Below are 23,962 nucleotides of genomic sequence, written 5' to 3'. Positions count from 1 at the left end.
AATGGTATACGGGTCGTCTAGCGATATAAATCTCACAGGTTCGATCCTGTCATCCCCACTTACATAATATCCACTTTAATAAATGATAATTTAGATTTTTTTAGTATAATGTCAAATCAATTAATTGTCAATTGACAATGTCGTCTAACATTGAAAATAAAACTATAATCGTTATATTTACTGAGTACTTTAATATGTATATGCGTTCCTGGTAACTTGAGTTGCTTCAAATAACTCGGTGTGTTTATAAAAAAAAACATCGTGTTACGAAACTATAATTTTAAATTGATATTGTAACAAATACTTGCAATTTTTCATGTGTTTATATTGAATATACGTTTTTATAATACTAACTTTGATCAGTTGTATGTTTTCTTATTTTTGATTATCATTACTGAAAATTGAGTAATATACTATAATTGTTTACGTAAAACCAGACTTGAAATTATAGAATTTTCGCCCAAATTATTTTATTAAAACAACAAAATTAATGCTTTAATTTATTGCAAAATAATGGTGGAATAAAATTTATTTTCCTTAACATTAATTTAGGGATGTTCGTCATTAACTTGGATTATAAATTAATGTATTATTAAATACAAATTTGCATCCTTATTACGAGTACATTTAAAATAGTTTCTTATGTCCTTACGTGTGTGTTATTGACCTAGCTCAGACCGCAAGGAAATTTAACACTAACAGGCAAAGATATAGAAACCTTATTGGCATTAAGCTATTCACAGATACATGCTTATTTTGAAGGTTAACTACTATACTTTTATTGCGTTCGAAAAGCTCATTCCATATCCGCGTTATGGTAGCTGTGACAGATTTTAAATTCCGAAAAACGGTCCTTGAGTTTTATTACAATACAATAAGGTTGGTTTTCATTTGCATTATTAGCAAATGTAAATTTGTATCGTAGTGTCCGCAAGGTTCAACTTTGCGTTCGGTCGTTTCCTGGCCTGCCTCTCTAAGGGAAATTTATATAGCCTTTCTAATCACGTAGACAGGTGCATTCCATGATATAATGATAGTTTTTTTTAATACTTTTAGGTTTTTTTTGTCTACAGAATAAAAAACGGAAGCAAATTAAGTAATAAAATTTAAAACTGCGACAGAATTCGATTGCTAAATTAAATAAAAAGATACTATTTGTAAGCGTGTATTAATTAAACGTAGTTTATGTTAAATCAATCATATCTGGGCACATCCGCCGTCCTTGTTACTCATATGGATGTAATAAGCTGACTCGATTAACTTTATCCAACGGAAACAACACGAATATCATATCCTTTAGGTATATTGATTGAAATTTAATTGTGGTGACATTTTTCGCAATAAATATTTATACCTTACAATACTAACTTAATAAAACGTATAAGCTATCTCTATTTCAAATTTTATCCAAATCGTCCAACTGTTTTTGTACGATCGTGTAACAAAAATCCATACATACAAAATTTCACATTCATAATACTAGTAGAATAATTATAATTTTAAACTATAACACTACTATCACTACGTAAATTAAATGTAATCGAAATTTAAACAAAACCCTTTAGATGTAATTACTCCACGAATTCTGACCTCGTGTCTGTAGGAACGAAAAATGTACTGAAATGTCGGTAGGAATGCTGCTATCATTCTACCGTTGAATTTCGATTCGAATTCTTCGGTGTAAAAATGAGACAGCTGGTCAACAGTTGTAGTAATTATCGCCCTCATGCTTTTTATTATTTAACAATTATTTGATTATCTACACATTCAATTTCAACCAAAACACTATATTTATTGGTGGTAGGGCTTTGTGCAAGCTCGTCTGGATAGGTACCACCCACTCATCAGATGTACTACCGCAAAACAAAACATTTCGCAAGGTTTTTGGCGCATTGGTGATGTAAGCGATGGTTAACATTTCTTACAACGCCATTGTCTATGGGCGTTGGTGACCACTTACCATAAGGTGGCCCATATGCTCGTCCGCCTTCCTATTCTATAAAAAAAAAATTAAAAGGTATATATTGATAAATCGACCTTCAATTTTTTAAAATTAATCTGTAGCGAGCGAACTTGAAAAAACTGTCGATGAATTCGATATTGAATTAACGAAATTCTACATAATATTTCGCATTTATATTAATGCATATATACTTACTAATACGTCTTACCTATAGTACTATTGATTCTAAATATAGAAATAAAATTTTATTAAGTACTAACCTTATAGCCATCTTTATCTTTATGGTCATCCGTTCCAACGGAATTGTCAATCGCTGCAGATGACTTGCGACTCGCTATGCTCGGTCGTCCACGGATTTTCGGTCTGTTCACGCTTGCTGATATCACTTGATCGGTAGATCTTGATACACTGGTCGACACCGATGTTGAAATTTTGCTCGGCTTCCGTATTCTTCTTCGGACGCCTGTGAAGTTAATTTATTTGAAAATTATGTTAAAATATGATTACACTCCGATCCAGTGAACTAGATTTGATTTAATTTAACTTTAAATATCACAGGCCAATCTTTCTACAACGTTCTCGAATTATTTTTATACTAATATAATTTGAATTAATTCAATTAGGACTTTATTTATATCTAAATAGGATTTACATTGAACTAGCAATATATTCTTTTTAATTTTTCATTTAAAATCATATAAAATATTCAAATTAATTGATTGATTCTTCCAATTCGAAATTTAAACCAATAAATAACAGTCATAAGGAACAAGCGTGGAAACTTCAACGCTACGCAGCGGTGCCATCGGTGCTATTTCATGTTACAAAGTATAATCTACCTTATTCAATGACATTAAGGTGAACAATTATTTATCGTAAGCGTTCTTCGAAATACGAAGCGCAGTTCCCAGAGGTTCGGAATTCAAAATAAAGGAAATTTATTGCTTGGAACGGATTGGAAAACAGTAACCTCAAGTCCTCGGTGAAAACATTTTTAAATTCCTATTTCCGACATCTTTTTATTCGATATTTCGGTGAATGTATCGGAATATAGAAGTAAGGGAAATCATTCAAATATTCATGAAAGGTGAAATTTAAATTCAGAAATCGATTTATACTTAAAATTATTAAAATATGTAATGTTAACTACTCGAACTATTTAAATTAATTGTATTTAACTGATTATCATAATTGTTGACTATTGTATTAAATGGCCCAGTGGTTCTCACACGTAAATTTTAACCGAAGATCTTGGGTTCAAACCTGGACCAACTCCTCTATTTACTGTGTGTTTAATTTATTTCGTGCTCGGCGATGGAGGAAAAATTTCGTGAGACTAAATTTAAATAAAAAAAAAAAAAAAAAACAAAAAAATTCTCCCACATGTGTGCCAGAATGTGTGTACCAAGGAAGTCTTGCGCAGCCGTGGCAAACTTATTGGCTAATAGATTTTATTTACTTTCATAAAATTATTCATTCAATATTATTCGTTATATTTAATTAGAAGCCACACCAATAAATTAAAGTAAACGGATAAACAAGTTAAAAAATATATTAAAATGGTCGATATCAACGGAGTGGTGACCACCATATGACCAGCTTAATTGTTTGACTTCCTGTATTAAATAATAAAATATAGTTATGCTACTTACTGTTTGAAGCTGAGGTGGGAGCAATGACGGCGACTACCAGCAAAATGGTGACCGTCCATCGTATGAGTCTTGGTGGCCACTGAAACAAACACATAAATGTTACTGAAATGTTTATATTCAAATTACGTTCGACATTTAAAATTCAATATCCAATTATGGTTCAGTCAAGGATGATAATGCTTTTACCTTATTAGTATCTCCGTGTGTTACCTTGATCTTAAAAACCTCAAGGGATTATAATGAATGAAAAGTTATTTATAAACTGTACCGTATATACCAAAATTAAAAAAAGAACTCCAAATTCAACACTAATAATTTGTTTGAGATTTAATACAATTTTTTTTTATAGTATAGGTAGGCGGACGAACATATGGGCCACCTGATGGCAAGTGGTCACCAACGCCTATAGTCTTGGCATTTGTAATTGTAATGTAATTACACTGGCTCACTCACCCTTCAAACCGTAACACAACAATATTAAGTATTGCTGTTTTGCGGTAGAATATCTGTTGAGTGGGTGGTACCTACCCAGACAAGCATGCACAAAGCATGGTGGTAACACCAGTGTAACAATATCCTGGTACTTTATTCACACACGGCTATCTGTTCCCAAATTAAGCAGAGTTTGTTCTATGGAAACTAGACAACTGATATACTACATATACTACTTTTCTTTTGTAAATACATACTTATATAGATAATTACACCCAGACTCAGGCAAACAGACATGTTCATGCACACAGATGTCTGTTCCGTAATTATTTAAACAAAATTATTTAACCAAATTCTTTTATGCACTTTTAAAATGTCATTTTATAGAATTAAATTGAATTTAGATATAGCGCAGGCTAGGAATATATATTCTATTAAGGAAAGAAACTCAAATTCTGTATTGTACTTAATAAAAAGTCACTTAATTTTTCTTTAATATAAGATTGAAATTATTTTATAGGCAAAATAAAACCGGGATTTAATTTTAGATAATCAAATTAAATAGTTCTTTATTCAAGTGGGCTTGTAAAGCACTTTTGAATCGTTATGATACAGTTTTGAAATAAATGTAAAGTTACCAGAGGTTTGTAATTTAGATTCTACCCAGAAGGACCGATAACAATAAACTCAGTAGTTACTTTATTAAAATACTTCAAAACGCTTAAGTAGAATATACATAAGGTTGATTTAATATATATAACTGCCTCGTTGATCTAGTAGCTTGATGTAAGACCGCAAACCCAGAGGTCCTGGGTTCAATTTCCAGGTCGGGCCAATAAAAAAGTCATTGAGTTTTTCCGCAGAAAATTTTCAGTAGCAGCCCGGAGTTTGGAAATTGGAAGTGAGTACAGTCCCGTGTCTCGGAAAGCACGTAAAGCTGTTAGTCCAGCGCCTGAAATCTTTCCGGTCGTATCGGATTGCCGTCCCATCCGCTTATGAGAGTTAGGGAATAGAGAGTGCGTTTGCGCACACACTTGTGCACTATAATATCTCCTGCGTAGTTGGCTAATCTTTCTTGAGATTGGCCGCCGTGGCCGAAATTAGTGTGAAGGACATTATTTAATGTGTATATATACATATATATATATATATATATATATATATATATACATATATATATATATATATATTAATATATATATATATATATATGTTTATGTTACATTATATTACTATAAGTATTGTAAAATTCTTTAATTATGATACGAAATATAGCGTCGGCGTTTAATTAAGAGAAGACTTTCAAGAGTATGAAAGGGTTTTATATATTGTACTCTCTGTAGAGTTATTATGTAAGAACAAACTCGAAACCCACCGCAGAAAACGATCGTAAAATATCAAAAAGTGATACGGGAAATTGAATATAATAATAATAATCATTTAAAAGATACACGCATCGATAATAAAATTAAATAGCGTATCAATATAACTCGGTTTTAAATCAGGAATGATATACAAATTCTCAGAGAAAAACATTGTATCTAAAGACAGTTAAATTATTTATCTTGATATATCTATTACTTTGTCCAGAGGGTGGATCTACCAGTTATCTGTCCGATAGCTGGTTGGAATCACTACGGGTACGCGACCCCGGACTGCTCTAGCTACTACTGTCACATTCCTGTATCTTTCGTGATCACAGTATCCTCACCCCTCTCCTTGACACGCTGTTTCCCAAAATTATCCCAGCGTCACGCAAAAGAAGAAGGAAAACTAATATTAAACCCGGAGCGGTGCCTCCGTTTAGGCGTAAGCCAGTCACCTGCGACCAAACCAGCACCACACGTTTCGACTCGTTCCTGCGGATCCTGCTGGGGAAGAGGAGAGGGTGGCATGGGTACTGGGCAAGCCCGTGTTGCCATAAAGTCGCCTGGCCCAGGCGTAGCAGCATCCACGGAGAGGACACTTCGCTCACCTGTCTTGCAGGTGGAAAACAACACGGAGAGTGGCTTTTGATGTCGCTTAAATCATCTGTCAAAGATGCAGAGGCCTATATATATATATATTACTAGGTTTCTAGGTTAGGCTGTGTGCAAGCCCCTCTGGGTAGATACCACCCTCTCATTAATAATAAGTACTGTTGTAAGTGAGCTAGTGTAACTACAAGCACAAAGGACATAACATCTTAGTTCTCCAGGTTGCAGACGTATTGGAAATATAAGGTTAATATATCTTACATGATGTCTATGGGCGGTGGTGACCACTTAACATCAGTTGACCCATTTACCTGTCCGCCTACTTGCGACGTATGAGTGGCGCCCTTTGATTCTGTTATAATGCTTAAATAACATCGGCTTATGTAATGTAAGTATGTATACGAGTGTCAACTTTCGTTTTAGTTCCTTCCTGGTTGGTGCTATGTAACGTTAAGTGGTCACGGTATGTAATTCTGAGATTAGAACTTATATACCTTCGAATGCTTAGCACATATTATTGTACAATAATAAGTCGCGCTTTTATTGTTACCAATTTAATGAAATTTTGACTAAACGGTACTTGACTATGTTCGCGTTTCGATGTATTTGGTAATGTTGACGTTGATTGTATACAATGAACCAGTATTACAAACGACGCCGTACGTTACTGTCAACCTGGGAAGGCACTATTAAATTTTCAAGTGCGTAATTAGTATTTACAATTCATATCAAGCTTGCAAGTAAAGGAAAAACATCGAGGAACCTGCATGTTTTGTATGAAAATATCCAATTCGGGTTAGTGGATAATATCCAAGCGCACCTCTTAATTCAGCAGTGAAACGTTTACAGGCTGTTACTACTAGCAATGTTTTTTTCAAGAAACTACAGTTTTCTTATACTGCTATTTATTTTCTTTTTTCTGCTAATATAAAGATGCTATGTACTAAGCCCTATATATATATATATAGTACTAGGGATATATAGCCATTCCCACTCATAGGACAATGACAAGAGTGGAAACGACTATTCCCTTATAGAATACGATCCAACCTTTTTAATCGCTAGACCACGTAAACTGCCCTGATAATAATTTAAAATTGTATGTAAACTTAAACATATATAAATACACGTTTTATTAAACGTATACTCATGTTTATAATTATCAAATTAGTTGAGCGAAATTGTGTTATTACAATGCGCGTTTGAAAATTAATTATAATTAATGTTACATTTCCGCTTATATATATAAAAATAATACACATTGCCAGTATTTAATATGTGTACTTGCTTAAATTACATAATCATTTGATTAATGCAAAAAACATCGAGTATTAATGAAAACTTTTAAGTTTAAATAAAATATTTTTAACATGTCCTTGTAAATTTATTTTTCAAACACAAGCCGGCTGTAAATCAGGCTGTTGGGGTCCCAGTTTCAAGTCATGAATAATGCAGACGCTCTTGTATCAAGATATTACATATTTAGACCACCTGGGTAGACAATATTAATTTTACTTAGTAAAAACACTGTGTATTTTCAAAGTTAGTTGCTACTCGTACACATTGTTTGGCAAATATTTTTAAAGTTTTTATAATTTAATTTAAAAGTAAAGAGAAGTTTAAGAAGAAGTTTTGGATTTTAACCATACTACTCCAATGCAACCAGCATTGGAGTAGTGTGGTTTGTGGTGGGTGATTTTTAACCGACACGTTTCCTCGCGATTTTCTCATTGTACGTATCTACTTTTTGTGCATGTCTTTTTTCGATTTGGGTGGTCTGGAAGAAATATATGGCGGGTAAGTGTTTTTATTTTTTCTTTCTGACATATTTCTGAACGTATTCCATCTGCTTACCATACATAGCCGGGTTCTATAGCATCTGTAATATTATTATTATGATAAAATCGACAATATTATATATCTGGTCATATAACTCTTGAAAATCTAACGATTAATCGATTTTAACTAGTGAAATTTGTTTTGTATCTCTAGTTTATAATATTAATGGCGAGTGCTGGTGTAATTGGGACAAGGGACGACAACTCTGTCTCGCTAATGGCAGCGCATTAACAATGCAAGATACCGCTAATGCTTTGACATACCTACGTTTACGACCAAAGGCAACTAAAACTGAAATGGTCTAAAAACTTCCTTCCTGCTATAAAAGACATAAATGATGCGTTGAGTACGCCTCAAAATTTAAAAACTATTTGAATGTTTTCAATTTAAGTTTTTGTTCGAGAACAATAAAGGAGGAGTCCCCAATTCGTCTATACCTATATCATTATATATGTTTTGAATGTTCGTGTATTAATTTTTTGTTTATCAATCCATTTTATTTTCTTTGCGTCGGGTTTAGTATAGCTCACGGTGGTCTCATATCATTCAGGCAAATTTTTAAGTATATTTTACTAATTTTTATTGGGTATTTAATTTTGTTATTAGATTGATGTTAAAGATATATATGAATATAATGAATTATTTAATTTTAATTTGTACCTATATCAATTACAAACTATTTGTGTTATTAATTTTAATTTTATTAAGTGCATGTTTATTTTTTTATGATCTTTAATTTGTACCAATTTGGACTTTTTTTTTTTTTTTTTAATCTTTCTACTCATGTTGCTATAATTATGTGTTAATGTATTTTTAAAACAAATATTGTAATTGTTGTGGCTACTTTAAAAAGCTTCACATGTTAGCTATTTTCACTAAATTGTTTTACATTTGTCATTAAAACATGTAGTAGCTACTAGTGGTCCTTAAAATAAATAAAATAAAAAAAAAATAAAAAATATATAAATATGGATCTTTTAAATTCTAGGCGAATTATTTTTCAAGCATCAAATTTATTGTTATAGCTAGTAAAATTTTTTTCAAATATAGTAAATATTTCTCAAAGCTAATTAAATACCCGTTAAAGCTGCAGCTCGTTGAAGCTAGTCATATAATCTTCACGTCATTTTTATGTTATGTACGTAATTAAAGCATTTTAAATTTCATCACAGTCAATCTGTCGCAAGCAAAAGTTGTAGACGTTACCCCGATAAACTGGGTTAAGTATGAATTTTAATTTCTGAGTTAAGTCTTGATGAGGGTCCACGAGGCGACCACTTCTATTCATTATGATGGATATAGAATGAAGATTAACGCTTCATAAAAATATGTAAATCAATTTAGTCATTTAATAGTATTCAAAAAATTATTTAAAAAAAAATCAAAATATTTATTCGGTATGTGTTACACTTTCTTATTGATTATCAAAAATTTTATAAACATAATAAAAATATTTTTTTAATAGAAGTGACCTGGAGGCGATCGTATATTAATCAAATCAAAATATTTTTATTCAAATAGAATTTTGCAAGAACTTATCAAGCGTTACCAAATGCGAGTTATAAATGACCACAGTATGTAATAAACGAAGCCTTCTCCGGTACTTAAGTAGTTTAAGCTGAAACTACGATTTGGGAAATAAACGTTAAGTAACGTTACAGCCCATAGAATACCTATAAATGCCCTCGCAACGTTAACCTAAAAACTTAAAGTTGCTTGCTTGGATTTAAATCCGTGGTCTTGAATTCTTTTCTGGCCACTGAACTATTTAAATGCATGATTATCTATATATATGAATGAAACTCAATCATGATTACATAGTTAATATAAATACCGCAAACATACAAACATACCGCAAATATTCCATCAATAGCCAAAGTGTTATCGTTAAGGAGAATGTATGGTGTTTATTTCATGCTCCATGTCGGTTCGTTGGAGATATACTCCAACTGTTATATAACTGACAGTATTTCATCCGATACGAAGAGGTTTACCGTCAAACCTTATCACTGCGTTAGTTAAAAGAACAATTTAAGCATACGAAAATTAAGGTTACTTGCTCGGATTTCAACCTCTAAATATGTGTAGTTATCAAAATAGATATCACGAATGGAGTCACACTGAGAAACTAGTGAGATACTTAAATTCATAATAAACCAAAGCAGTCAGCCATTTTGAATTCTTATTACTGGCTTTACGGTAACAGTCAAGAGCTGAGTACTAAAATGTCTAAGTGTTATTGGAGGAGAAATTTTTTAGTCCTTTTACTTTATCTTAAATGTCTCATCTTGGGAAGCTTTTAAATCGACTACGAGATGTTACGACGCATACTGCGTTTGTCTAATGTATTTGCACGTTACTACGGAAAATTAAAATGTCGAAACTAATTTATTTTGTAATGACGTCTGTATTATATTGTCGTTATTGACTGTAAATTTTTTTGTAATAATGCAAAAAAAAATGTTTATTCGACTTTTATTTCAATATTTCAGTGCATATAAACAAACAAATGAACAAAAAAGGAACTCCATTTACTACGCAAGTTAAACTTAACACAATGCTAGATATAACGTTAATTCTAGCGGTCAGCAACAACATCCTAAATCAAGCTTACTTTTATTTCCCTCCCAGTTATTAAATCTATACTAAAGTATCTCAAGTAACTTAAAGTAACTTAGTATGTCTGTGTGTTACGCTTCAACGGCTAGACCGCTGAACCGATTTTGATGAGATTTCGTATAAAGCAAGCTTAGGCGCCAAGAAAGGTCGTAGGCAATTTTTTTCATACCTAAGTCCTGAGACCCCCTTCCTAACGCACGGTCGAAAACTAGTGCTTTGTAAATGTTTAATGCTTGTTTTGTTGAAATGTACGTACAATACGATCATATTAACGTTTTATACTAGTACTAGCTTGTTTTTATAGCAGTTTCAGAAACACCGTAAATGTTACTATAAAAAAATTATAAGTATGTTACTTGTTAGTGAATTGAAACACGAAATTCGGTTACGTAGTTTTTAACGGGAGTTAGTTTGGTAAAAACTTTCCTTCATTTTAGGGGTAAATGAGTGAAGCTTGCGAAGTAGAAATGAAACTCCTCACGATTTTTGTAATCGTTTTAAGTGTTAATTGAAATCTCATTGGAATTTTTAGCTTGGCAACATTACACTCGTTGTAAACGAAAGAGGATGAAAATTGTATATTCAATGTATTTATGTATAGAAATTTTTGTAATTAATAGTATATATTTTTGTAATTAATATTATATAGATATTACAATACAATGATTTAACATAAATATATATAATCACGATGAATATTATATTTACATATTATTTAATATTACCAGATAACAACGAAAAAACGCGAGAAAACAAATATGTGGCGGTTGAAACACTGTCATATCTGAATCAAAAGCAGACGAAGCCGCCAGCAAAAGAGCCTACGAGTGGGAAATTCAGAGACTGTAAACTTTATATATAGACGAGCCTTAGTTTTATTAAGTTTTTTTTTTTTTGATTATTTATATTTTGTATTGGAGAACTTAAGCCAATACTGAGATAAATTTTCTCAGTAATCCCTAGGAAGTCTCAATTAATCCCTACGAAGAACACTAATCGAAGTTTGTGCCTGAATTTGAATATACAGCTAAGGCAAAAAACTTATTCGACTTAATAAAGGCTAAGTTATGAATCTCAGATCATTGAAATTTCATTTCTCTATTTTCAGTAACTTCGTCCTTCGTTGGTTCTTTAATATTTCAAGTAATATTTTTCAGAGCAGCATTTTTTTTTTAATTTATGCATCTCTTTTGTAAGAAAGACCAAGGTCTTTCTGTTCATATTTACATTTTTTAAAACTCTTTCGAAAATATGTTAATAACAAAATTAGATAATTTCATATAAAATCTATTTTCTGCTGACTGTACATCGTTAAATTTTATGATAAACTTGTAACGATTAGTTTAAGCTTGTTTTGCTAAGCACTAAACGGTAAAATGCAAATTTTAACCTTTATAAGCAAATAAATTCAATTTTGTTTCATATAACAATTACAATTTAAAACGTATTTAATCAGAAATGTAATTTTAATAATTGAAATGAATAAAAAAAAATGGTTAGGTTTATTTAATTAAAAGAAAAAAACATCTTCGATCTATATATGTTTTGTCTATGCTATTCAAATGCCCATCTTGGCTTTATAAATTACTAATATTCCTATTCGCTTCTACAATTAATCGTAAAGTTTGTATTTTTTTTTTTAGAATAGGAAGGCGGACGAGCATATGGGCCACCTGATGGTAAGTGGTCACCAACGCTCTTAGACATTGGCATTGTAAGAAATGTCAACCATCGCTTACATATCCAATGCGCCACCAACCTTGGGAACTAAGATTTTATGTCCCTTGTGCCTGTAATTACACTGGCTCACTCACCCTTCAAACCGGAACACAACAATATCAAGTATTGCTGTTTTGCGGTAGAATATCTGATGAGTGGGTGGTACCTACCCAGACGAGCTTGCACAAAGCCCTACCACCAGTTGTATTTATGGGAACGACAATTTAGCAAGAGGACATCACCGAACTTATTTCAATCACAATACTAGAAAGCTCATATATAGTTGCGCTATTAACGGTGGTTAAATATTTAAAACTATTAACATTGTTAAATGAAACAAAATCAATATTTCCGCCCTTTCAAAACCCCAGGCTAAAAACAATATTACCACAATTAAACTAATTAGAACGATAATCAAATGTGCTTTAAATTAATGGCCTGACCTATATTCAGCATCTATACTGGAATAAGGACAAGCCCCGAGGCATTTTTAATTTAAAATCACAACAATGGGATGGTCGCCACAAAAACGAAGTAATTAAAACGAATGCAAAGGTTCATAATCTCTCCTAAGATTAAAATACCCTGGATTCTTTACATAGTAAGCCTTAATGTAACACTACGCGCGACACCAACGGACCGATTTGATATCTTTTAAAAGTATTCGTTTGAAATAGATTCTTTCAAAGGAATTGTCTTTTGTTGGAGATATCTTTGCAACTTGAACTATTAATTTAATATCTTAGAAGGAATCAAAAGAAGTGGTTTTTTTATTTCGTTCTTTGAAATATTGTAAAGTTTTTTAGAGCTTGAAATAATTAAGAATTAATACTTTTTTATGCATGTTGAACTATTAAAGAAAAAATATTCATAATAAAAAACCGCACTTCTTTCTTTTCATGCATTGTCATCGAATCCCTAAGTAGCAGACACAAAAAATAAAAAATCAAAAATTTTGAAAAACGAACCGAACTGATAAAAACGAGAAAACAATAAAAAGAAATGTAAATGTGAAAATTACGTAAAAAAATATATCTAAAAGTGAATTTTTATCATCAAATGTAAAACAATTGTCTTTTGAAGTCATAGTAAAAATCTTAAATTACGCATTAAAGTCAATGCCGCCATATTATGTTTGCTCACTTCATTGAGAACAAGGCTCTATTCTAGAATTATTTAGAGGTCAATTATGTTATCATTATTACTTTTACTAACTTCATGAAATACTTGTTTTTCATAACATATCTATTTTTTTTTATATTTTAGAGTATAGATTGGAGAACGAGCATATGGACCACCTGATGGCAAGTAGTCACCAACGCCCAAAGACATTGGCATTGTAAGAAATGATAACCATCGCCAACGCGCTACCAATCTTGGGAGCTAAGATGTTATGTCCCTTGTGCCTGTAATTACACTGGTTCACTCACCCTTCAAACCGGAACACAACAATACCAAGTGCAGCTGTTTTGCGGTAGAATATCTGATGAGTGGGCGGTATCTATCCAGACGAGCTTGCACATGGCTCTGCTCTGGATGGTCAGGGTGGGTACCACCCGCTCACATATTCTGTATTCTTCTGGTCTTTGTGTCCCGATTTGAAGGGAAATTAATTAGTGCATTTACGAGAGGTAACAAGGACCTTAGATTTCGCGGTGGTCGCATTGACGGTGTAAAGAGTACCTTATATTCTCTGTCGTCGCGTGTTGTTGTATATAAGCAAATACATAAGGAATCTGATGATACACTCTTTGTTAATTGTTGAAAATCCATAAGAAAAAAATATCTATATATTCTTATATACCAGAGAGGTGGTTTATTTTAATAAATCTTTAAAAAAATTGCAAACAAAAATATATTTAGTAATATTAAAACAAGTAAATGAACTTAAAATATTTATAACAAGAAATCCATTAACATTATTCAAATATAATTTGTTCTCAGCACGCATTTTTTTTTAGTGCAGTTTCTATTCACATGATAAAAGCGAATAAAAAAGAAGAGACTCTTTTGGAGAGTATATGAAAACTTTAAACAACACATAAATTACTTTAAAACAATTTATCGTCAAGCACTGAACGGCTAACGTTATTGTAACACGCATGCGCAAGGCCAAATGAAAGGAAAAGGAGCGGGATTCGATATAGAGTAGTGTGTTCAGAGAATTCTTAACCATTAATTATTTCTTAAACAATTAATCTGTAATTACAATAAAAAAATATATAGGTTACATTTTTATTGGTTTTGTTCTTATGTTGAAATCCGTTTATATACACAAAGATTAATTCATGACATGATAAAATTTATAATATTGTTTTTATTGTTGCCTTTTATTGTTTTATTATTAAAAAATGGCACCCTGTTATTTTTATATTTAAATATATATAAGTGAAAAAATTGGAAATCGTGAAAGGTTTTTTTTAAGTTTAATAAGTCTGTATAAAAACCGTTAAAATTAGTAATGTCTATAATAAATAATAATTGTTGTTCTAAAAATAGTCGGAAGTGATTAAGCTTTAATTATTAATTGAATAATTGGTATTTGAAATTAACAAAACAGACAAAATTATTGTGAATTTGATTACGATTTCTTTTTAATTGTACAATTATATTCGTATACAATCATTATAAACTTTATATAACAAGTTTACGAACTAGTCTTTGTCAATGTCAAACGTTGGCAAACCATTCAGAGAGTGAATGAAATACATTAAAAATGTAAAATGTCACTGAGTTAATTTACCTCGAAGTCTCTTCAGTATAAGGTTACAAATATTAAAATTGGAACAGTGGTATATTATAATTTATTAAGCATTAGATATTGTATAAGATCGAATATAGTCTGTTGATTCGAAAGAAATATTATGTTTATTGACTTACTCTTGTAATACATTATTCTGTGTCCGAGTAGTAGATAAGGTCAGTCACAACCGATGGATTAGACCTTTAACGGCGGTTAGCTGGACACATGTTCATTTATTTACATTAAATATTGTGAAATATCTACAAAAAAAAAGTAATTACAAGCACAAGACACATAAAATACTTGTGGTAGGACTTTGTGCATGTCCCAAGGAAGCGTGACCCTGCCTGGGTCACTCTTCCCATAGAAATGGCATAGAACATCTAAATTATCGTTGACGAAGTATTTGCGATGTATGGTTTGAGTAATGTCTACATATTATAAAACAAAGTTAAACCGCCGCGTCTTTCTGTCTGTGTGAACGCGATAAACTCAAAAACTACCTAATGGATTCTCAAACGGTTTTTACCAATAGATGGACTGATTCATAAGGAAGGTGTAGGTATATAACTTATTAAGGTTTCGTCTAAATTGACTGAAATATAACGATGATTGTTAAAGATGTCAAGAAAAAATATGCAGCAAGAAATATAACTATGTTATATATTAAGATATAAACATTTTATGTATACCTTTCGTTCTACCCGTGCAAAGCATGGTTAACCAGCATAATTTTTTTTTTATGCAAAGCTTAAAGAAAGATGTTCAACTATAAAGGAGAAGTGTGTGCCTCTAGTGAACCATGTGTTTTTGACCATCAAGTATCTATATACGCGATTTAGGTACGTGAACACGATTTGAACCTACAAGTTTCGCTTTAGAACAACGCATTCGATCCGCTGCAATATATTATGTACATATATCATGTATACAGGTGTAAATAAAATAACGATTCACGAAATCCTTGCAAGTCATAAATCACGTTACCGTATCAAAGGCTATGAACTCTAAATACATCATCAAAAATAACATTCTAGCTCACATTCGATCATCTATCATCATTACCCGTCACGCCAATGACACATCAGATAATTTGATCACAGCAACAGGTTCGATTTTGGGCTGAGTTGATGTTCGCTTAATTCAAAACACGACCTTTAAGTGAAATTTACTTTAATATATAAAAGGATATAAAATAATAATACTTTTTTAAACACTTATTTAATTTAATTGGTGGTAGGGCTTTGCGTACCCGTCTGGGTAGGTAACCACCCCACACATCGGATATTCTACCACGAGCAATACTTAATATTGTTGTGTACCGGCTTAAAGAACCAGTATAAATAAAGACACAAGGGACATAACATCTTAGTTCCCTAGATTTAGTATACAATGTAAGAAATGGTTATTTGCGGTGCAAATGTGTATAGGCGGTGGTGACCATTTACCATCAGGTGACCCATTTGGCAGTTGGCCTACCTATTTCATAAAAGAATATCATCTTTAGAGGTAACTTATGAATAATGTATTCATGGAATTTTGTTACCAGGAAATCCGGAAATATATGCGCGTTCTGAAAATTTGTGATAAGCCACATAATAAAATTATGTTCAAATATAAACTCCATTTTATATGATTCACCAAACAAACTGAAAATAACTCGGTTGAATATTTTCTAGATTTTTCCAAGCACTAACTAGATTTGCTCGTTAACCCAGATTTGACAGTTTTTATGAGAGAAGTTATCTTCAAATAGAGTTGATTGTAAATTCAGTCCTTATAATATTAAAAACTTCGACGCCATCTTGGAAAATCATACAAGAATTCGATTTCATTCCACTCAAAATATATTTTAGATGTATTTATATAATATGAGAGGAATTATTGATATACAGTGATTTATATTTTTAATTTCGAAATCCCTATAAATGTCGCTGCTGGTCTAAGGCCTCTTCCTCCATTTTGAGAAGGGTTAAAACTTACACATGCGTCATATTTTCATTAAAGGTATCTGACGATATTTTCCTTCAAGCACGAAATTAATTAATGCTCCTAAAATATTTCAAGTTTATGTTTAAAATATAATATTAATTAATAAATAATTTATTTAATGTAAAATACATAAAAATAGTCATAAAGAACTAAAAATCAAAAAGCCTGAAAACCACGTTGATGTTTTTTTTTTCAACAATTTAAAACAAACTTCATACATGGAACCTCTTTCGAATACAAATGTGTGCTTCATTAAATTTTTATAAAGTTTTAGATGCAGTCGACGAAACAACATTAGGTCGCCGAGCAGATAAATTCCCAATGAGGTTTTTGTGCAGCTTGACCCAAAATTTAATATAGGGATGTGACTCGTATATTAAATTGCTTATCGATGAAATAGAAAAAAATATACATGAATGCAGTCGAACAAATATGTAAATAAACAGATGAGGTTTTAAGCGACCTTTGTCCATAAACGTTGCCACTATAAGAAATGTTACACCGACAATGCGCTCCCAACCACGACAACTAAGATATCCTTTGTCTATAATTACACTGGATCACTCGCCCTTCAAATCGTAACACAGCAATACAAGGTATTTATATTTCTTGATATTGATCTTGGTCTACATTGATAATAGCCATCGTGTACTTGTAATCATTAGTAATATTAACTGTAAGTAACAGCCTGTAAATGTCCCACTGCTGGGCTAAGGCCTCCTCTCCCTTTTTGGGGAGAAGGCTTGGAGCTTGTTTCACCACGCTGCGCCAATGCGGGTTGGTGGAATACACATGTGGCAGAATTTCGAAGAAATTAGACACATGCAGGTTTCCTCACGACGTTTTCCTACACCGAAAAGCACGAGATGAATTAGAAACAGAAATGAAAATTCAGAGGTGCTTGCCCGGGTTTGAACCCACGTTCATCAGTTAAGATTCACGCGTTCTTATCACTGGGCCATTTCGACTTTTAACTGGATTAAAATAAATAAATTTCGAGTAAACAATCTCGCTACGAACGTTCAACGAACCTACAATATATGACCATGACAAAATAACGCCAAAAACTAGGCAGCGAGGTCATTGCATGGTCAGAAGCCATTTGAAATCGAAACCATACACAACAAATCGAAAATAAAAAATTCAAAGCATGAATTCGATGGCCATTTGAATGAAGATATTTTTAAATTTCGAATACTTGTATCGCTAATGACATTTTATTACTAAATAAATTACACCTATAATCAACGACAGAAGGAGTACAGATAAACAAATCTTTTATTTACATATTCCATGCGATTCTCTAAAAATGTTGATGTATTATACGCTATAAACATTTATTATTATTATTTTATTTACTATTCTATTTAACTATACATCCAATTTGATTTTACATCACTAGTTCGGATAGCAACTCCTCCGAGATTTAACACGCAATGTTTTTAACGAATCCTCAAATCATATAGATTATTATTATTTATGATCTCGACCAATGACGTCATTTCAAAGTTGTTTATTTATCTTTACTCCCATAAAAAACCTTATATACCTGGTGTGATTTTGGCATTGGTTATGTATTTGTTATCTATACCGTAGGTATGTCTGTGTGTCGTGTACATTGAATAAATTTATTTAATTGATGCATTTTTTTTCATTCTACAAACAAATCTCCGAAACTACGTAACAGTTTTTTTCGTTGTTTCCACACGTAGATTAAGCTTAGCTTGGAGCAATATTTAAAAATAGAAATAATATAATTATAATGTAGAAGCTTATGAAGCTTAATCGAGAAGGTTCTCTGATATGTAACATATTTATATATATATGAGAAACCAGTTATTTACGTATCACTATATGAAGAAGCAATCAAGGTAAACATATAACCGCATACTATTTTCGATTCATAATCATTGCGTTTTATATAAAAATAAGTTTACTGTATGTATTTGTGATTATAATTCATCTCGTGCTTGACGGTGAAGGAAAACATCGTGAGGAAACCTGCATGTGTCTAATTTCATTGAAATTCTGCCACATGTGTATTCCACCAACCCGCATTGGAGCAGCGTGGTGGAATAAGCTCCAAACCTTCTCCTCAAAAGGGAGAGGAGGCCTTAGCCCAGCAGTGGGACATTAACAGGCTGTTACTGTTACTGTATGTGTTACATGTGGCAGAAGTTCATTTAACATAGGCAGGTTTCCTTACGATGTTTTCCTCAACGTAATCAAGCACAAGGAAAATCAGAAGTTCATGATTGGATTGGAACTCACAATATTCAGTTAAAATCCACGTGTTTCATCCACAAGGTCCATGTGGTCGTTTTTATGACAATACACTTGCAAGGACTACTCCACCTAACAGTTTCCAGAAATAAAACACTAACGATCTTAAAAAAAGTTCTAGAACGTTCTGGAAATAGTTTTGTTGCAATTGTGTAATATATTATAAAGTTTTATTAATGTTAAGTTTCATTACATTTATTTAACCAATGTGTGTGTGTGTGTGCTGGTTTTTGATACACCAGAAACAATTATATAAAGTAGGTTAACATTCTTCGAGTCATTAAAAACAAATTTAGTTTCACTTTTGTTAAAAATTACTGCGTTTTTGTTAATTACTTCCGATTAGTATGTTGTAAATATAAAATCTGAATAAAAAAAAACATATTTTCATTGTTATATTATGTATAAAATGAATTATAAAGCTACAAACTAATCTATCTACATTTAGATAAAATATAAAAAATATCCTTGTGTGAAAATATACATTTAAATATGGAAATGAATTTCATAAAACATAATTCCATTTTTAAATAATTGTATTTTCATCTTTAATAAAAACTGTAACAGATATTTTTAATATAAGCATAAGGTGTCTTGCGTGTCATCATTTCTAATATTATAAATATGATTATTTAAGCTTTCGCTCTTCAACGAAGATTTTACGCCTACTACAGAAACTCGCCTGACTTCGTAATAGCTGTTAAAAGCAAAAAGTATATGCCATTTCTAGAAGGTCAAGGGTTAAATTTTAAAATTCGAATAATCTTGTTTATTATTTATTAAATATTAACATAAACTTTATTTAAGTAGGCTTTGCTGGCTTTTTGTATCATTTTTATTTTTAATTTAGAAAGCGGTTGAGTAAATTGAGCGGCTTTTGGTTTATGGTTTTAACGGCCATATAATTACTATAAGGAATATACTACGCATGTAATAAGCTAACCTGTAAATGTCCAACTGCTAGGCTAAGCACCTCCCATCTGGAGAGAAATTCTAGAGCGTACTCCAACAAGCTGCTTCAACGTATGAGTACACATAACTTCACTATGTTTCTCTTTACCACAGAGTTAAGATAGAAAAAAAGAAATATAAGCCGTTTCTTATAGTGTCAACGCTTATAGTGTTAACTTGCTCGTTAAAAATCAATCCGAAATACAGCAATACAGTTGCAATTTGACGGTTGATGGTTAAAAAAATTTCAAACTACCATCAATGTGAAATGGAAAATTTTAAGTTTTATTACTCATGTAATATATTTAGTTGTTTTTTTTTATAATCTACTTTTCAAATATTATAATAACTAAGTTATACATCATAAGCTTTATTCGAAACCGGATATTTTAATGATGTATTCACGTTTATTTATCGATTTCGCTTAGCTTGGTCCTTTAAGGTTTATTTAAGAACAAATACATACGTAACATTGATAAAACTGTGCTCTGTTGAAAAACATAACAAACACAAAACAAAAAATACTCCTTATTCGAATATCATTTAGTTTTAAAAGTTGATCAACTCAAATTCGTGCACTATAAAATTGAAAGAGATTCTCCATCTGAAGCGACATTTAAACAAATTAAAGCAACAAACATATTCCCTATTGAAGAAGGAGTAAAGATGAACGGACCATAGATTAACATATTCCATACAGTACAGTAACAGCCTGTTAATGTCCCACTGCTGGGCTAAGGCCTCCTCTCCCTTTTTAGGAGAAGGTATGGAGCTTATTCCACCACGCTGCTCCAATGCGGATTGGTAGAATACACATGTGGCAGAATTTCAATGAAATTAGACACATGCAGGTTTCCTCACGATGTTTTCCTTCACCGTCAAGCACGAGATGAATTATAAACACAAATTAAGCAAATGAAAATTCAGTGGTGCTTGCCCGGGTTTGAACCCACGATCATCGGTTAAGATTCACGCGTTCTCACCACTAGGCCATCTCGGCTTAACATATTCCATGCTATTTGCTAATAGTTCTGCTGTACACTACAAACAGTTTTTATAGAATAGGAAGGCGGACGAGCATATGGGCCACCTGATGGTAAGTGGTCACCAACGCTCTTAGACATTAGCATTGTAAGAAATGTCAACCATCGCTTACATATCCAATGCGCCACCAACCTTGGGAACTAAGATTTTATGTCCCTTGTGCCTGTAATTACACTGGCTCACTCACCCTTCAAACCGGATTTCACGAATCCATAGTGAATATCATAGATTACTCAAGATCTAGACCAATGATATCGCGTCAATTCGATATCAAAGATGTTTCTGTGTTTATTCGTCTTGTGGTTGGAGTAGGCTATATATTCAATATTTCGAAATTTCCTACCAAATAAAAATGTGCAATATATCACCTATCACCAAGAGAATAACTAGAATATCAATCTTAGCATCAATCATTCTCTATATTAGGTTATTAGATAGCGGCATAGCCTTCTTCTAAGACTTTGTTACCTCGTAAAAGGCTCACAATATTCATTTTAATATGTATTTAGTTAATTATATAAACATTTAATCGTATCGTTCATCTATATCGTTGTTTCTTTTAACAATATAATCCTATTCGCCTGTTATATACATTAACTTTTTACTGGTGGTAGAGCTTTGTGCAAGCTCGTCTGGGTAGGTACCACCCACTCATCAGATATTCTACCGCAAAACAGCAGTACTTGGTATTGTTGTGTTCCGGTTTGAAGGGTGAGTGAGCCAGTGTAATATCGATTATCTGTGTTTTTTTTTTTTTATAGAATAGGAAGGCGGACGAGCATATGGGCCACCTGATGGTAAGTGGTCACCAAACGCCCTTAGACATTGGCATTGTAAGAAATGTTAACCATCGCTTACACCATCAATGCGCCACCAACCTTGGGAACTAAGATGTTATGTCCCTTGGGTCTGTAATTACACTGGCTCACTCACCCTTCAAACCGGAACACAACAATACCAAGTACTGCTGTTTTGCGGTAGAATATCTGATGAGTGGGTGGTACCTACCCAGACGAGCTTGCACAAAGCTACCACCAAGTGTCCACACAGACACATTTTTATATATAAAATTCAAATATAATTAAAGCATAAGGTTTTTTTTTAATTGCTGTAAAAATATCGATATTTTTAACTGATGGCGTCACAACACTATGCGTTGGCCGAGTGAGAAATGGACGAATGGATGTGGCTTTGTAATATATATAGAGGAATTCAAATTAGCTTAGCATTGTCAATATGTATAGTTCATCCGATGGCTTTATTTCGAGTTGTATTAAAGTTTTTATTTTAAACTGTGATCCATATAACGCTACACTTAACTACGAAAATTTATCTATTCGAAATTTCTCGATTCGAAAATTTCTTAACAAACTTATTTTCTGAAAGTTATTTTTATAAGAACAGGATAAATTTATAATTATAAATGTAATTTAATTAGTAATGTATAGAGAATAGTAAGTTTCTTGCCGGTTCTGGTAGAATCTACATTATAAACTGGTTGCTTTGGACTCTTTGAAATGCCTAAAGAGCTTACTTAAACAAAGAGGTATATTTTGATTTTGCAATTAATAAATAAATTATTTGAATTATAAAAGAATAATAATGATAATAATAATAATATCCTGGGACATTTTTCACACACGGCCATCTGATCCCACATTAAGCTTGTACAAAGCTTGTGCTATGGAAACCAGACAACTGATATACTACATATACTACTTTTCTTTTATAAATACATACTTATATAGATAATTACACCCAGACTAAGGACAGGAGGATAGATTACAAATAGACATGTTCATGCACACAAATGTCTGTCCTGGGTGGGAATCGAACCCACAACCTTCGGCGTGAAAGGCAAGTATCTACCAACCGCGCCAAAAGGCTCGTCAAGAAATAAAGAATAAGCGAAATATATATTGTTTTAATAAAATTACACGTTTTTTAATAATTTAAAAGAAAAATATTATAGTAATAGTGCGAACAACAAATTTTAAAGAAACAAAACACACCGTCTTATTGTCTCCACTGGCGACAGAATCGCTCGTTAAGTATCACCAAGAGGTATTGAATCAACGGAAAAAAACTGTTAGCATTCTTACCACTGTTTCGATATCATATTTTGTTAAGTAGCTTTTCTAATATACAAATTTATTTTAAGTTACTAAAAAAAATCTTAAGGATCGGTACACGGTAACTGAGATTTCGAGCGTAAGATTTCGTGCGTTAGATTTTGAGCGTCGGATGACGTCAGCGTAAGATTTGTTATTGTAAGTGCGTTAACGTGTGCCTGAGGTCGGTACATGAGCTCACTTATTTACACATTAATTCTTGTGAGTACATAGGCACTTACATATTTTTTTTTGTATTAATTTTTAACAAAGTATTGTTTTTAAAGTAATTAATATAATAACTCAGATAAATTCAAAAGTTGTTCATTAATTTTAATATTATAAACGGATTTTGTATCCCATTATTCTTCCGTTATAAGGAAATTAGATTCACGGCGCTGCACAAACTTTGATAACGTATTTGTTTCCAACAAGAGTTGAATGGTGCTGTACACAATTTAAAGTTTGAAAAGCTCGTCGGGTATTGATGAAATTTTAATTTGTATTCATTGAAATACTTTGGAACATTTCATTAATTTATTAAAGCAATTTTAGCTTTAATAAATAAATTGTTTAAAAACTTTAATTGGGATTGAATACTATCAGTGCTGTAAGAACTCACGTCGTATCTCACTCGT

At 32.0% G+C, this 23,962-nt stretch overlaps 1 protein-coding gene across 1 annotated transcript in view; it reads right to left on the bottom strand.

The window, feature by feature from the left end:
* Positions 1-23,962, bottom strand: part of LOC126770929 (probable chitinase 10) — a 117,368-nt gene that overhangs the window by 52,275 nt on the left and 41,131 nt on the right. The window contains exons 2-3 of the mRNA XM_050490541.1: positions 3,616-3,694; positions 2,224-2,426 (exon numbers count right to left, since the gene is read on the bottom strand). Coding sequence (XP_050346498.1) covers positions 2,224-2,426; positions 3,616-3,694 — 282 coding nt within the window. The remainder of the gene's footprint in view (positions 1-2,223; positions 2,427-3,615; positions 3,695-23,962) is intronic.

Source organism: Nymphalis io, chromosome 9 (assembly GCF_905147045.1).
Source record: "Nymphalis io chromosome 9, ilAglIoxx1.1, whole genome shotgun sequence".
Lineage (NCBI taxonomy): Eukaryota > Metazoa > Arthropoda > Insecta > Lepidoptera > Nymphalidae > Nymphalis > Nymphalis io.
This window is presented reverse-complemented; position numbering and strand designations above follow the sequence as displayed.